General features: G+C 40.2%; 1 protein-coding gene and 1 long non-coding RNA gene across 17 annotated transcripts in view; one reads left to right on the forward strand and one right to left on the reverse strand.

The window, feature by feature from the left end:
* The window catches only part of LOC138172612 (uncharacterized), a 40,472-nt gene extending 32,980 nt beyond the window's left edge, over nucleotides 1-7,492 (reverse strand). For 2 of the 4 annotated variants that reach the window (XR_011171176.1, XR_011171178.1), the window contains exons 1-2: nucleotides 6,959-7,492; nucleotides 5,011-5,110 (exon numbers count right to left, since the gene is read on the reverse strand). This is a non-coding gene — a long non-coding RNA (uncharacterized lncRNA). Of the gene's footprint in view, nucleotides 1-364; nucleotides 718-4,334; nucleotides 4,611-5,010; nucleotides 5,111-6,958 lie in introns of those variants that run through there. The other 2 variants (XR_011171179.1, XR_011171177.1) reach the window with 2 other exon arrangements.
* The window catches only part of SPINK5 (serine peptidase inhibitor Kazal type 5), a 74,269-nt gene continuing 64,035 nt past the window's right edge, over nucleotides 6,059-16,292 (forward strand). For 12 of the 13 annotated variants that reach the window (XM_069102309.1, XM_069102319.1, XM_069102312.1 and 9 more), the window contains exons 1-2: nucleotides 6,060-6,218; nucleotides 10,845-10,870. In XM_069102309.1, the coding sequence (XP_068958410.1) occupies nucleotides 6,110-6,218; nucleotides 10,845-10,870 (135 nt within the window). In that variant the 5' untranslated portion in view covers nucleotides 6,060-6,109. Of the gene's footprint in view, nucleotides 6,219-10,844; nucleotides 10,871-16,292 lie in introns of all 13 variants that reach the window. The other variant, XM_069102321.1, reaches the window with a different exon arrangement.

Consider the following 16,292-nt stretch of genomic DNA (forward strand, 5'->3'; position numbering starts at 1 on the left):
TATTCTTTTCCCAGGGAAATGTTTTGTTTTATTTTATTTTTTTATGTTTCAGGGAAGGGAATAACAGTCATTCAATTAATAAATCAATAAGCATTTATTAAGTGCTTACTATGCATCAGGCACCAGCAGCTGGGGGACTCGGACAAACGTCCTTCAGTAGAGAGCACTTGAGTGGAATCTTAAAGGAAGGTACGGAATCAGAGGCAGAAGTTAAGATGGAGAGCTCTTCAGGCATGGGAGCCAGCCAGTGCTAGGCTTGGAGATGGAATATGGTACATAATGAATGATGAGTCACTATCTTTGGACGTTAGAGTGTGGAGAGCAATGTCTAATAAGCCTGGAAATATAGAAAGGGTCACACTTATGCAGATAAAGACATCTCTAGAGGTTTCCAAGCAGAGGCTCAGTAATCAATACTTGTAAAATTTCCTTCATTCATTCAACAAATACTTATTAAGCAGCTACTACATGGAAGCCACCGTGCTATCTTCTGGAAATAAAAAAAACGTTTTAAGAGACATAATTGTTGCCCTCAAGAGGCTCATATTCTGTTGGCTGCATGGTGTTTGTGGGATAGATATGACATGCTCCTAGTTAAGTAGCATACAAATTGGCAATGATGGGGGCAAAGGGAAGATCCAGACAAAATATTAAAAAATAATTAGGAGACAAAGAATACACTGGAGGGTAACAGGAAAGACTTACCAGAGGAAAGACCTGAAATAAACAAAGAAATAAAAATGTAATGAATATTTTTTTTAAGAACACCATAAACAGCTTAAAAATCCTACAGAAATATACTTGGAACAAGCCAGCAGTACTTCATTAAACATTAATAAAAGTTGATAATGGGAATATGATAGCTGATTTGTCAAATAAAATTGAAAGTCTTTTACAATCAGATGGAGATTATAAAATGGCTAGGATCCAATAGTGGAATCAAAAAGCCCTCCATAGGTGATATCTGTATGAACTGCATCAACAATATGTCAACAAAGAAGCATTTAACCAGGGTCTGAGTCATGTAGATTTGTTTGTGGAAATGGAGTTTAGGATAGGAATTCAGGACTAAGGAAGCTGGAGAAACTGTGCAAGACAATACTGCAGACTATACAATTTAGAGTATACTAAATACATAGCAAAAAGTGACCTAGTGGCTAGAATCATACATCTGAAGTTTGCTATGAGTTTGGTTGAATTATAAAACACATGAAGGGCAGTAAGTGCAATAAGTTTGGAAAGGTAGCTTGGCATTAAATCGCGGTGGTCTTTTAATATCAGATTAATGAGTTTGTACTTTATCTTAGAGGCAATAGAGATATGCTGAAAGTTTTTGATTAGAGGAATGACATGATCAGACTGGTGCCTTAGCAAATTATTTTGGCAACTATGTAAAGGAAAGATTAGAGAGGAGAGAGAGGAGAGGCAAGGAAGCAAACCTCCAATTAGGAGGCTATATCAATGGTCCAGGAGAGAGGTAATAAGGGCCCGAAAAGAGTGGTAGCAGAGTGAGTGACGTAAGAGAGAGCATGCAAAAGAGGTGGTGGAATCAATAGAACTTTGCAGCCAATGGGATTGATGGGTGAAGGTGAGGAAAGGATTGATGACTCTGAGGTTTTCAATCTAAATGACAGGAAAGATGGTAGTACCATCACCAGAAAAAAATAATTTGAGGGGAAGGGCAGATTTTTTTCTTGAGAGGAATTGGGATTTGGGGGAGATGATGACTTTAGTTCTGAATATATATATATATATATATATATATATATATATATTGGAGGGCAGGGCAATTGGGGTTAAGTAACTTGCACAAGGTCACATGGTTAGTAACGGTTATGTTAAGTGTCTGAGGCCAGATTTGAATTCAGGTCCTCCTGACTCCAGGGCCAGTTCTCTATTCACTGTACCACGTAGCCACCCCAGTTCTGAATATATTGATTTGGGTTGGGTTGGGTTGGTTAGAAAATCAAGTGGAGATGTTCAGTAGTCAATTGGATATCTGGGTGACTATAGTTCAAATGAATAATTGCGGCTGGAGATTATGCTATATATATACATATATATGCATATTTATGCACACATCAAGATATTGTATGTGTATAACAGGTGTACATGCATACATACAGGGATAGGAATTGTAGACAGGAATAAGACCTATGAACTCATTGATCTAGGGAACTTCTTATGTGAGAACTCTCTTACTAATACCCATTGGCTCTTTCTTTGCAACTTACAGTCTTAGGGAGTTGCCTAGAGAACAGAGAAGTATATGTATGTGTGCTTGGATGTATGAAGCAGTATGAGTCAGGCAAACCAACCACAACCTTGACCACCATTTCTCCCTTAAACCCTGATGAAGATAGCTCAGTACCCTGAATTACAGAACCTTGGAAAAAGGAATGCTTTTGGCCCATGCATATAGCCATCATCCTGGGAAGCAATTCCTCTGAAAATGCAGCCTGGAAACCAGTCACATATAGTGAAGAAACAGAAAAGAAAATTCCTGTATCCAAAATCCTTGGCACTGTCAATGGTTCATCAGAAACTGATATGGTTTTATCAATGGAACACGTTGCCATGTTCTTTGCTACTGCAGGATAAGGACCATAGGACTTTCTATATCATTTGCAACTGAAACCTTCCATATATGTTTTCTGCTCTATTGGAATAGGAGCTCCTTGAGGGCAGAGTATATTATACTTTTCTATTTGTATCCCTAGCATTTAGCACAGTGATTTGCATACAGTAAGCATTTAATAAATGCTTCATCCATTCATTCATTCATCCCTTCCTTCCTTCAGAGAGAGAGAGAGAGAGAGATGGAGGCTGTGAATAAGTTGAGTTAGGAACTTCTGAATAAGGAAACCCTTCTCTACTGATGCTGATTGGCATCTTTTCTGCAACTTATATCTTAGAAAGTAACTATGAGCATGGAAGCTTAAGAGATTGGCCCAGTGTCACATAGCTAGTAAGTGTTAGAAGTAGGAATTGAACTCAGGTCTTCCCGGCTCCAAGGTTAGGTCTATCCATTATGCCATGCCTTCTCTGGAGATAGAAGGCAAGATCATCTGCTGAGACATAACAAGTGGGAACAAAGTTGGAAGCTTATGGCTTAGAATAGCCCTTATAGAGAACCTGACAGAGTGACTCACATATAAACAGGATTCCTAGGCAGAGATGAGGGGTCAGTTGAGATTGGACAATAAAGTTTTGTAGTAGACCCAGTGAGCAATTTCATGTCTTACTGCAGTAATGTCATTGGTTCAGCAGTAGGGACAGGAGAGGTTGAGGTTGATCTGGGATTGAGAACTAGTAGGGAGTGAACAGCAAGAAGAACAAAGTGGCAAGGGATTCCGGGGTGCAGGACAGTTCTTTGTTGACCTGCTTAACTATAAGGTCAACACCATGGCATGGTGCAACATAAATATCACTGGACCTATAGTTAAAGAAGGACCTAGATTCAAATCCTGCCCCTTCTACTTTCTACTTATAGAACTTTGGGTAAGTTACCTAATTTCTCTGGGCCTCAGTGTCTTCATCTTGTAAAATAAGGGGGTTGGATTAGATAACTTATTAGGTTCCCTTCAGCTATGATCCTTTGACCATGCCTGAGAAAGAAGACAGCTAAGATAAGAGCAAAGGTGAAGGGACCAGGAGACCCAGAGAGATTTGGGGAGCAGAGGACCTTGAAGAGTTGTCAGGTATTTTTGTAGAGAAGGTTGTGTTACCTATCCTGGAAGGCCCTTTCTGCTTTTTTTTTTGAGGGGGGAGGGCAGGGCAATTGGGGTTAAGTGACTTGCCCAAGGTCACATGGCCAGTGTGTGTCAATTGTCTGGGCTGGATTTGGACTGAGATCCTCCTGACTCCAGGGCCGGTGCTCTATTCATGGTGCCACCTAGCCGCCCCTGGAAGGTATTTTCTCTCTCTGAGACACCACAATTCTTTAATTCGCCTTTTGGATTAATCCCCCTCTTTAATGAGACAATGGGGGTCTTGCTCAGTATTTCAGCATTTAACACCTGCCATGGTTACTCCCTAAACCTGACCCTGATTTTGACCCCAACCACCTCCCCAACCCTCCAGAGCCTCCATTCCATCCCTGGGATTTCCAGACTCACAAAAAAGATTAGCAGAGTGCTAAGTGATTCACATCTGGATCCACAGCATTTCTGAGTTAAAATTGAAAGAACCCCAGAAATATGGTCCATTTGGAACATTTTTCTAATAGGAAGATTCCCTAAGCATTCTCTTCTCTGAGAAAAATGTCTTAGTTTGGTCCACCAAAAAGCAACATTGCTCAATTTTGGAAGTTTAAAAGGCATTTACATCCTTTATTCCAGTCAGAAGAAAAGTAACTCCCACAACCTTTCCTCATAATTTAGATTCTTCAGCCAGTCAATCATCTTAGAGCCACTGGATCTGCCCTCCTCTTAGGCATGGCTTCCCTCATCAGAAGTGGATTGGTGTGTGCCACATTTGGTGGTGGTGAGGAGGTTCTAAATAGCAGATTTAACCAGTCCCAACAAGAAAATCTCTTTTCACAAGCATTCAACGGTTACGATTTGTTCAGCCAAAGATCAGAAACATTTGTCCAGGAATGAAAGTAGGGGCTTTAGGATTAAGTTTTAGAAAAAAAAATATGATCAGGGAGGCATAGAAATGAAAATCCTGTTGCTTCTTACCTATCTTTTCCAGAGTTGACTTTACAGTGACCGAAAACTGGAAATCATCTCAGAGGTTATAAAAATACAATTATAGAACACAGACTGTCAGAGCTAGAAAAGATATTGGAACATCAAATGTGAGAGCTGGGACACTGAAAGATAGAATATCAGAGGTGAAAGAGATTATTCAGCTCAAAGCCTTCATTTTATAGTGGAAGAGAAGAGAGAAAAGGGAAATACAAGCAATAAAGCTTGCTCTAGGATAAATAACTAAATTAATGACAGAGACAAGGCTCCAATCTTAGTCTCCCAACTCCCAGACTAGGAATCTTTCCATTATACCAACCTGAGCATCAACAGGAATTCCACTGGTGCTCTTCAGCCACTGGTTTAGTGGAATCATAGGCTAGCCACAAAGTGCTGAAGTCTTGTATTTGAGCAATATCCTATTTAAAGGGGGCAGATGTTTCAAGCTCATGACAGTACTTTTGAATGAAATAAGGTCATGTATTTTAAAAAATAAAAAGATACTATGATGTAGTGCGAAGAGAACTAGCCTTTGAATCTGGAGATTTGGGTTCTAGTGCCACACCTGTTGCGGTATTAATCTGGGCAAATCTTTCCTTCTTGCTGACAACTATTTAATTACTAGGGCCATTTCCAACTCTGACATCCTATATTCTCATTTCTCTTCCCGAGTTGACATTCTATGTTCTGAGCTCTTTCTAAACTTAACATTCCATGTTTTTATCTAGTTCTGATATTCTATGTTCTCAGGCTCCTTCTAGCTGTTACATCCCATGTTCTCAGATCTCTTCCAGATCTTATAATCTATGCTCAAAGGCCTCTTCCAGCTCTGAAATTCTATGTTTTAGGGACCCTTCCAGTTCTCACCTTCTCTGATTCTTATAGTAAATGGTAGGCAGAGTCAATGACATACATTGACTAACCTTATTCTTTCTTTTGAATTCTAGGGTTTGCTCTTGGCCAAAGTCAGGGCCCCAAAGACCTTTACACAGGTGAAATTCAAGCCATAGAGCATCCCTTCGTTTTAGATATAAGCAAATTGGGTCTTAAAGAGGGACTGTGGTTTGCTCTACTCCTTGTCCAGTGGGTGGGAATGTGGGACTAGAACCTGGGTCTCCTGACTCCCAATTCAGGCCTCTTTCCTACTATATATGGCTATCCCACAGCTCTAAACCCCTCTATCATAGGGAAGCAGCCACTCTCTGTTAGGGATCTGCTACTTGGGCATGATCTCAAATGTCCTGTGCCATGGAAACTGCTGTGCACATTCATCAGCACTGCTCTCATCAAACTGGTTTACATTGTTAATGATGCCTTTCAGAGGAAGGATGGTGCAACCCTGGAGGGGTGGAGCTCCTCTTGTATAAAATATTTGACTCCCCATCTGCCTTGTTCCCTGTCAGAGCATCCGGTTAGCGATGCAATGTGCCGAGTCGACTCATAGACGCTGCCTTGCCAGTCCTGTCTTGATGATGAAGAGTTCTGCTGTATTTGTTCTACTCATCCTGGCCTTGGGCTCCATCTCAGGTAAGTCCTTTCCTGCCTGCCACCTGCAGCTGTGTTTACCTGGGAGAGAGTTTGCATCCATAGTGCCACCCAAAGAAGGGACTTTATAAATAGGATCATTGGATAAAGAGTTGGAAAATATTAAGGCTTGTTTTGAAGATTCAATAAGCTCATTCATCTAAAAAGGTTTGCAGACTTTAAGGTGCTATACAAATGCAGACAGTTGCTATTATTTGAGACTTAGCTAGTCAAACCCCTTTACTTGACAGAGGAGCAAGAGCCTAAAATCTAGGGAGGAAAAATTGTAGGTTTAATTGAATTACCCGAATTCAATCGGTTAGCCAGCAGCAAAGGCAGGATTAGACCCCAGATTTTCAGAGCTCTGATTCAGTATGTTTTATCCTGTCCCATGGGGTCATTCATTCTTCTAAGATCATGCACTCTTATACTGCAAAGTTCTTGAGTTACTTTTTCAAATTTGTCTCCATATTAAGTAAATATTGAATTTAATTCAGTCAGAAACTTTGGGATAAAAAAAAAAACTAGAGCATTTTTAAATTTTTTTTGTTTCTTTTTGGCAGGGAAGGGGAAGGGGGACATATGGCTTGTAAACCTTTCCTTCCCTTCCCTTGCCTTCCCTTCCCTTGTCTTCCTTTCCCTTCCCTTCCCTTCCCTTTTTCCCTTCCCTTCTTTTGTTTTTCCTTTCTTTCCATGATTTTCCTTTAGATCTTGTATAGCACATTCTGCTTACTCTCACATACCTTTTCAGTTTTCTTCGTGCTGTTGCCCTTTCCTTGGCTATCTTTGCCACCATGGGGAAAATAAAAGATCATCAAATGTTTCTAGGATTAGGTCTGGCTCACAGATTATTGGTGGTCAGGGAGAAAGCCCTTGAGTTGCCCATACCTTGAACAAGATGCTGAATCATGACTACTGATTTTATAGAAGGTGTGTGTGGAGGGGTAGTGTGCTGGCTATCCTTCTGAAAGATCATCCTGGGGTAGGAGAGATTGGTTCAGAGAAAAGGGGATGGACAAAGTAGGAGGTGCCAGAACCTTTAGCACGGGGAAAGTGTCAAGCATTGTGCTGAAATGTAGTGAGCCATATATAAAAATGATGCCTCTTCTGGGACAACACTGCATTCTCCTACTCTGGAAAGAATGGAGGAGCAAAGGAAAATATTGAATTCTGGACCATCTTTTAAAACTCAGCTCAAATGCTGTTAACCATCTTCAAGAAGCTTTTGCTGATCCCTAGAGCTAGCAATAATCGTAACTCACATTTCTGTAACACTTCAGAGATTACAAAGTGCTTTCTCTGTCACAGTCCTGAGAAAGGACTAGTACAAGTATTCTTATGAAATGGAGGTCAGGATAATGGATGAAAGTGCTAGGTTTGCCATCAGTCCAACATGTAAATCCAGAAATATAAAAACCATAACAGTTTATAGAATTCTCATAACAAAGCAGGATAAGGTCTGGGAAAGAAGCTAGCACCTCAGCTCCTATTCAGGGGCTAGATCAGGGATGGGGAACCTGAAGCCTCACAGTGCTCCCTTTTCCATGAATTTTGGATTTAGTCAGAGGGCCGCACTGGAAGATCTAGAGGACCACATGTGGCCCAGGGGCTGCAGGTTCCCTATCCCTACCCTAGAGTGTCCTGGGAACACCTCGGTCTCCCCCATTGTGTATTCCTTTGCTTTCTTTTGAAGTTTTGTCCTCCTTGGCTTTTCAAACTTTCCTGCCAATGGGAGCCCTAGGAGAGTGAGTAAGCATGGGGCTGGGGCCTTCTGGAGGGCCCTCCTCCAAGCTCAATTGCTTGTGTTGAGATTTGAGACCAAAGGGAACTGTTCTAAAACATTGGATTCCCCCAGTGTGAGTCAGATTTCAGCAGCCTGCCTGAAAGAGGACTGGCCTGGGAGTTAAGACACCCAGGTTCTCGGCCCTGCTCCAACACTACTTCTGGACCTCTCTTTCCTCTATGGCGATGATGATAATGTTATGTTGAGGATGATGACTTCAAGCACTTATATAGTACTTTCATCTTTGCAAAGTGTATTGCAAATATTATCTCATTTAATCCTCACAACAACTCTTAAGAGGTAGATGCTATTATTTTCCCAATTTTACAGTTGGGGAAACTGAGGTGGACAGCAATGAAGTGAAGGACATGTTCCCTAGGGAATAGCCCGATAATTCTATTCCTCACGACCTGTGTAACTATAGGGAAAGCCCCTTAGTAAAGAAGGGACAAGAATACTCCCAGGGAATTATGAAAAAGTATTCTGTGAACCTTAAAGCACTAAAGAAAGGGGTGCTATTATTATCCCAATTTTATACAAGAGCTACCAGAAACAAGGCATAATGTGCTCAAGGGAGAAACTTGGCCCAGAGTGGGAGTAGTACCCACTTGTTCAAGGTCACTTAGCCTGTTCATGGTAAATTCAGAAATAGAACTCGAGTTTTTAGACTCCAAGTCTGATACGTTTTACTCAAATAAAAGACAAACCCAAGGCTTTGTAGTGACCTTATTTAATAATTACCCTCTTTATCTAGTAATTTAAATTTTACAAGGCTTAAGAAGTATATACCACAAGTATCATTATATCCTTTTTATAGATGAGGAAATTAAATGACTTGTCCAAGTTTACTGGACTAGGAAGTTCTGAAATAGGACTTGGACCCAGGATTTTCAACTCTAAATCTCCCCCACTTTTCTTTCTGCCACACTACTTTGCTTAACTGTGAGTGGGTCTGGTGTTGATGAATCTTCTTCTAGGATACAGGCCTGGATAGAACTTAGAATGTGTATTCTAAATGAAACAGAAGCTATCTTATACCTAGGTTTTGTTGTTGTTCAATCGTTTTTAGTCAACTGTTCATGATGCTAATTTTGGGTTTTCTTGGCAAAAATACTGGAGTAGTTTGCCATTTCCTTCCCCAGCTCATTTTATAGATAAGGAAACTGAGGCAACTTGGAATAAGTGACCCACCAAGGGTCACACAACCACTAAGTGTCTGAGGCTGGATTTGAACTCAAGAAAATGAGTCTTCCTGACTCCAGGTCTGGCACTCTGTACACTGTGCTATATAGCTACCCCTTATGCATATGTGGAAAGCAGATATTTTCAGTGACCTGTGAGCTTTGAGCCTACAAGTCAGTCACAAGTTTTGAAAAACAAAGAATGACATACTGGAAAGAGTACTGTAATACAATTAGGAAGAATTGGATTCATGTTCCAAACATATATTTTCTGTGTGACCTTAGTCAAGTCTTAGTATCATAATTTAAAGCTGTAAGGGACTTTAGAAGTCTCTTTTATTTTATAGATGAGGAAAGTGAGGTCAAAAAGTTATGTGACTTATTCAAGGTCACAAAGCAAGTAAATGACAGGAGGTGAGTTTCAAAGTTGGTTACTCATACTCCAAATCCCAGTTTCTTTACATTGCACCATCATGGGCCATAGTTTTTCCTTTGTAAAAGTAGAGACTTGGACTCATTGATACACAAAATCTCTTCTAAATCTAGAAATCTATAAGTTCTTAGACTGTTTTAGAAATGAAACTAATCTGTTTTAATCATCTTACTTTTTAAAGTTCCTTGGAAAGAGGGTGTTATATGTTCAAAAATATTTCTTGGCCATACATTCATTCTTTTAGCACCTCCTAGGTACAAGACACTGCTCAGTACCAAGGGAATATATAAACACATACTATGTACGCAGTATATACATACATATATATATATATATGTATATATATATATACGCACACACACACATATATATATATTTGTACATGCACATACAAAAGTATAAATGTACATACATGTATGGGACCTTTCTGACCTCAGGAGATAACTTTTCTTTTATTAAGATGTACAGAACATTATCCTCACAAAAACTTTGGAGGAAAGTGGTATAAATATCATGTGCCCATTTTACTAGTAGGAAAACTGAGACTTAGAGGAGAGCACTGATTTGTCCAAGGTTGCACAGCTAGAAGTATCACAGTTAGGACTCAAACTGTGGTCTTTTGATACCAGGTCTAGGGCTCCTTGTACCATGTTGCACTGTCTCTTGAGAGGATAGAAAATTTAAAGTGTAGATACAAATTACTTTAATACAGATTTGAGTATGAGAAATTCTTAAGAATATAAAGTGGGGGCAGCTAGGTGGCTCAGTGAATAGAGCACTGGCCCTGGAGTAAGGACCCTGAGTTCAAATCCAGTCTCAGACACTTAACACAAAAACTAGCCGTGTGACCTTGGGCAAGTCGCTTAACCCCAATTGCCCTCCACAAAGCAAAAAAAAAAAAAAAAAGAATCTGAGGTGCTCTGAAGTTCAGTGAAAGATCACTTTAGAAAGGTGGGGGAGTTGGAAGGAGTTAGAAGAAGCAGCATGGAACTGGGCCTTGAAGGGCAGCTTGGTATAGTTTCAACAAGCAGGGAAAAGGGAGGGGCAGAGAATAGGAGGAAATGCTTAGGGATTATCTGAGAGTTCATGCTATAAAGCTTTCCTGGGCCCCATTGGCAACACTCACTTTGGGGGAGTGGTTGGCTGTGTTGAGAAGCTATACTGTCTGTGAATGATGTGCTTTTGATGATTTAATTACCTTATCTTCTGAATCTCTGCTTTTTTTTTCCCAGATGTTGCCAGCGAAGATGTAATTCAGGTTAGTCCAGCTTTTCCTCTGTTCATTGATTCTATTCCCAGCTCCTTGAAGACAAATGATTGGTGATGGACACCTGGGTGTTAACACCATTCATCCTACTGAGAGGTGCTAATGGCCTGCGTCAGAAACATAAACACAGCTCCTTCATGAATGATTCATGAACAGACCTACATGGGGCATGATGGGTGTCTGCAAGGGTTAGGTCATAGATCTGAAAACACAGAGTGTTAAAACTAGAAGGAAATCTGGAACATAGAATCTAGAATATTAAAGTTTGATAGAAACTTAGAATGCAGACAAGAGACATGAAAGCAGGGTGCATACAGCCTTAGGACAAAGAGTACAGATTATCAAAGAAAGATGGAGCCCTAGAATATAGAACATCAACACAAAACTTCAGATTAGGACTTCAGAACATAGAATGTCATAATTGAGAGGGATCTTAGAACATACAATTTCAGAGCTGGGAAGGACCTTACAATATAAAATGTCAAAGTTGGAAGGACTTTAGGAAATAAAATGTCAGAGGTGGAAGGGACCTTGGAATATAGAACCTAGAATGTTATGATTGGGAGGGACCTTAGAACACAACCACTCAGAGCTGGAAGACATTTCAAAGCACAATTCCCATTTCTGAATGGTTTCTTCACAATGGCCTTTTTTCAGGTAGATATTAGCATCTTTATTTTACACATAAGGAAAGGAAAAGGTTCAGTTACTTGCTTGGGATTATACAGTTTGTGGGATTATAGAGTTTGTAAATTTCAGAACCAAGATTTGAAACAACTTCTCTCCCCTGAGTCTACACTCTTCTCCCAAGATCACAAACCCTCTTAGAACATAAAACATTTTATTGTATAACCCAGAATGTTAGAATAGAAAGGAACCTTAAAAACAAGACACCAGAGATGGTAAAGATCTTAGAATGTTAGAGTGAATAAATGTTGCTTGTGAACTGATGCTGATCCATCTACATCAGTCCATTTAGAAATGAGGAAGATGAGGACAATAGACATGGAATGCTTTGCTCAGGGTCACACAGTAAGTGGCAAGAACAAGACTCAGATCTAGATCCCCAGATTCCCACCTAAGGTCTATTACCATCCTGGAAGGTCAACCTGCTAGAGGAAGAATCGTAGTTCTTTTCATGGATTTTTAAAAATTGGCGTTATTCGTTTATTTCATTGAAGTTCTTAGTCTGAGTTGATTTGGAGTTTTATAGTTTAGTTAATTTAGAATTTTAAATGCTTTTTTGATGATACTGTTAATAAAAAGAGAAAATGTGTATATTAAGTTTAACAACTTTGCAAAAGAATATTAGTAAGTAGCATATTATAGTGGAGAAAGCACTAATTTAGAATCAGAGCGTCTGGGTTGAAACCCTGCCTCAATCATATACTAGTTGCATAACCCTGGACAAATCACTTAACATGATGTGTGAACCAGGGCAATATTACTTCTCCTATTTGACATCTACAAAATCAGGGGATTGGACTACATAGCCTTAAATACTCTTCTAGATCCAATGATGATTCTTTGATTTTGTTGAGAAATGTTTTCTTATTTAATACAGAAGATCTAGAGATGACCATTTCCTTTCCTTAGAAGATGATGATGGTAATGATGACAATATTACTAGTAACAATCATAATACTAGCACTTAAAAAGGTTTGCAAATCACCCTCTTCACAACCACGCAGTCAGATTTCTAGTAAGCAGCATTAACTCTTTTTTTTGGGGGGGGGAGGGCAGTTGGGGTTAAGTAACTTGCCCAAGGTCACATGGCTAGTTTTGTGTGTGTGTGTGTGTGTGTGTGTGTGTTGTGTCTGAGGCCGAATCCGAATTCAGGTCCTACTGACTCTGGGGCCAGCACTCTACTCACTGTGCCACCTAGCCTCCCCAACTCTGATTTCTAAATAAGGGAAATGACACTCAGAGAGGTTAAGTGAGTTGCCCATGGTCATATGGCTAGCATCTGGGGCAAGAATCAAACCCAGATCTTTGAATTCCAAGTCCAGTGTCCTTTGTTGCAGTGGTTTCAAAACAAAATTGTGTATTTGTTTGTAGGTTATAACACTTGTCTATTCAATGATCACTCCCATAATCTTTTTTTCTTTATTCACAAAGAACTGCTCACCTGAACAGACTGAACAACTAGGAAGGTTACATAGTAAAGGGTGGGGCAGCTTACAAGCCAGTGTAGTCTAGTCTTGAAGATTCAAATTCAGGTCATATAACTCTCAAAGTCTGGGCTTTTTCCAAACAGCTAGATTAAGTGCTTATACATTCTCAAGCTGTCTTCAATGATGGGAAAATGGAGACATGGTAAAATGTTATACCAAATTTCAGGAACATAAGAGTCACAATCTTATTGTGTTTGGAGGAAATTGTTAGAATGGTGGTATAGCAGAAACAACCTTGGATGAGAAGACAGAAGTTCTGGGGTGAATCTTGGCTCTGGCACTTATCAGCTGTGTTATTGTAGCAAATTACTTAACCTCTCTTAACCTACTCATCAGGTAGGAGAGATGCTGGCTCTCCTGCTCCATCCAAGGTGAGACCATCTGCCACAAATTCAGGAGGAATTTTCTGTTTATTAGAGAGACTAAAATTGGTTTATCTTGTGCTCTTTTAATAATATTCATTTCTACCTTGTTTTAAGGTTTTCAGATTGCTTTCCTTGGCACAAAGCTATGAGGTAGATAGTGCAAATATTATTTAAGCTCTTTTCATAGTGAAGGAAAGTGATGCTCAGGGAGGCCAACTTATTTCTAGAATCATAGAACTTATAACTAATAGAGAGGATCTGGTCCAACCCCTTAATGTTACAAAAAAGGAGGAAATGGAATACCCAGAGAGGGGGACTGTCTTGTTCAAGATCACATGGATGATTAGTAGCAGATTTGGGACTCAAAGCCTGGTTTTATGACTCCAAATCCAGTATGGTTTCAATGATGCTGTGCTTCTTTCTGGGCTACAGGAAGTGAAGATTCTTTCCTCCTCAGAAGTCCAGGAATTCTGCCCTGATTGATAGGTAGACTGAGATAAGAGCAAAGGAAAGTCAGAGACAGATGAACATTGGGTAGGAAGGGTTAGTCAGTCAATAAACAAAGCATTTATTAAGTATCAGGTACAGTGTTAATCCCAAGGGACAAAAAGAAAGGCTCAATTGAGTGCCTGCCCTCAATTGTCCTCATTCAAATGGGGTGGGAGCATGATGTGCAAGTAATTATGCAAATACAAAAGAAACAGAATGGCAGGTGTTAGGTCATTTCTGCCTGGAGAAGAGAGAGGAAGCCATGACAGAGAAGTCCCTCTCAAGCTACACACTGAAAATAAGAAGGGATTTCAACATGTGCAAGTTGAGAGATAGTGAGAGTAACATGGAAGATATTTTGAATAGATGCATAGAGGTGGTGGGCAAAGGTGGATACAATATGACCAGAAAATTGAGCTCAGGAAGGGAAGCAACGTGAGATCAGTCTCAAGAGGAAGGCTAAAACCAGATGTAGAGCCTTGGAACGCAAGGATTCAGAGGTTTATACTTGATTTGCTAGGCATACAATAGACCGGGTAGAATGGTTGTTGAATTGGGAATCAAACCAAGATCTGAATATTGGTTCTGCCACTTTTTAGATTTGTGATGTTGGGCAAATCTGCTCCCCTGTCTATACCATATCTATAAAATTAACGTGTGAGGCCAATCAGATGATTCTTAAGCCTCCTGATCAGTGAGGGACATTGACACACTCTCTGACATATGCACTGTTAAGGTGACAGGTAGAATGTTTAGGATGTGTTGAACAGTGTGTATGGGTGTTTGTTGGGAAGCAGAATAAGGGCAGAGAGATACTTTCAGAGCCTGTTCAAACAGTCCTGGCAAGAGATGATAAAGACATGAAGCAAGCTAATGACTATAGCCGTGGAAAGAAAAAGACTGAAATGGGAGACCGTGTCACCTAGTGAGGGGCTCAGGCTGGTATGATCTCGAGTCACCCTCATCTCTTTCTAATGAACAAAAAGGAGTCCAAGTCTGCTTATACTAATGAGGTGAGCTTGGAGCGATACCCACAAGTAAATACCTACCTGCCCTCAACCCCATGAGCTATCAATCCTACCCACTTGGGGATCTTCATAATAGCTTGAGCCCTCTCGGGCACCTTCCTTGGCTTCCTAGAAATGTCCATCCCTCCTCTTCCTGGCAGAACTCTAAATGCAGCCCTAACAATGTAGCCTGGGGGCGATAAACATGTACACACACTCACACACTCACACACACACACACACACTTCACTTGTTCCATGACTCATCTCACTTCTTTCTGGCTCCCGTTTGTTCAGTATTTCACATTTTACAAAGAGCTTCCTATGAGAGAGGTTGCCCAAATGTTTCATAGAATATAAGCACTGACAGGAGCTTTAGAGATCACTAAGTCCATCTTCTAAATTTTGAACCCTAGAGAGGTTAAAAGGACTTGTTGAAAGTCAGCTGGTAAGTGGCATAGATGGGTTTCAAACCCACATTTCCCACTGAACCATGCTTCTTCCCTACTCTCCTCCATCCTACTGTATTTCTCTCTCTCTTTCACACCCAGTTCTTACTATTCTCCCTCTCCCTTTCCCTCATCCTCCTTCATCTTTTGGAATTTCCTTGTTTTCTTTTCTTGAAACTGTTTTTAACAGATGAAAAACTGAGGATCAGAGAGCTTCAGAGCTTTGCCCAAGATCATGAAGGTGGTAAAGGTCAAAGCTGAGATTTGGACAGAGGTTTTGTGGTTTAAGGGATTTAAAATGAGTAACCAGGCCTGGGGCACCCTCAGATGGGCTATTGCATTGAAACAGTCATCTTCCATTGCAGTGTTTCTCAGGTGTGCCTCTTTGTCTCTGTTTCCATGTGATATCCAACTAAGACTGTGAATTCCTTAAGGGTAGAGACTCTGGACTGTCAACCTTTGCCTCCTCCTCAGCCCAGGGCTCTATCCTGCACAGACAGAGAAGGTATTCAGTAAATATTTGTTTAATTGGACTGATTTCATGGCGTTGTCTTGTGTCTTAGCAAGGTTTATCAAGTTCGACTTTTAAAACAGTGTCTTTGATCTACATTCTCTACTATGCAGTTCTGCTCCTCCAATCATGAAAAGCACCCTAAGTGGTTTGAAAAGAGAATATTATAAGGTTTATAGCTATATGGGACCTTAGAAATCATCTGGACCTATACCCCTATTTTACAGAAAAGCAAATTGAGCCCCAGAATGGAGGATGAATGTACCTAAGGTCACGCAGGCTTGAAGTGGCAAAGCCCAGGTACAAATTCAAGTATGGTTTCTAATAGAGTGTTCTTTCCCCTCTTGGAGTGATTTAGACATCTTTAGAGAATCAAACTCTGTAGATCTCTTAAAAGGATGAAAATGATGTCTTCAACA

This window comes from Petaurus breviceps, unplaced genomic scaffold (assembly GCF_028583685.1).
Source record: "Petaurus breviceps papuanus isolate PSGF00001 unplaced genomic scaffold, PetGlider_PUasm1.0 551, whole genome shotgun sequence".
Taxonomy (NCBI): domain Eukaryota; kingdom Metazoa; phylum Chordata; class Mammalia; order Diprotodontia; family Petauridae; genus Petaurus; species Petaurus breviceps.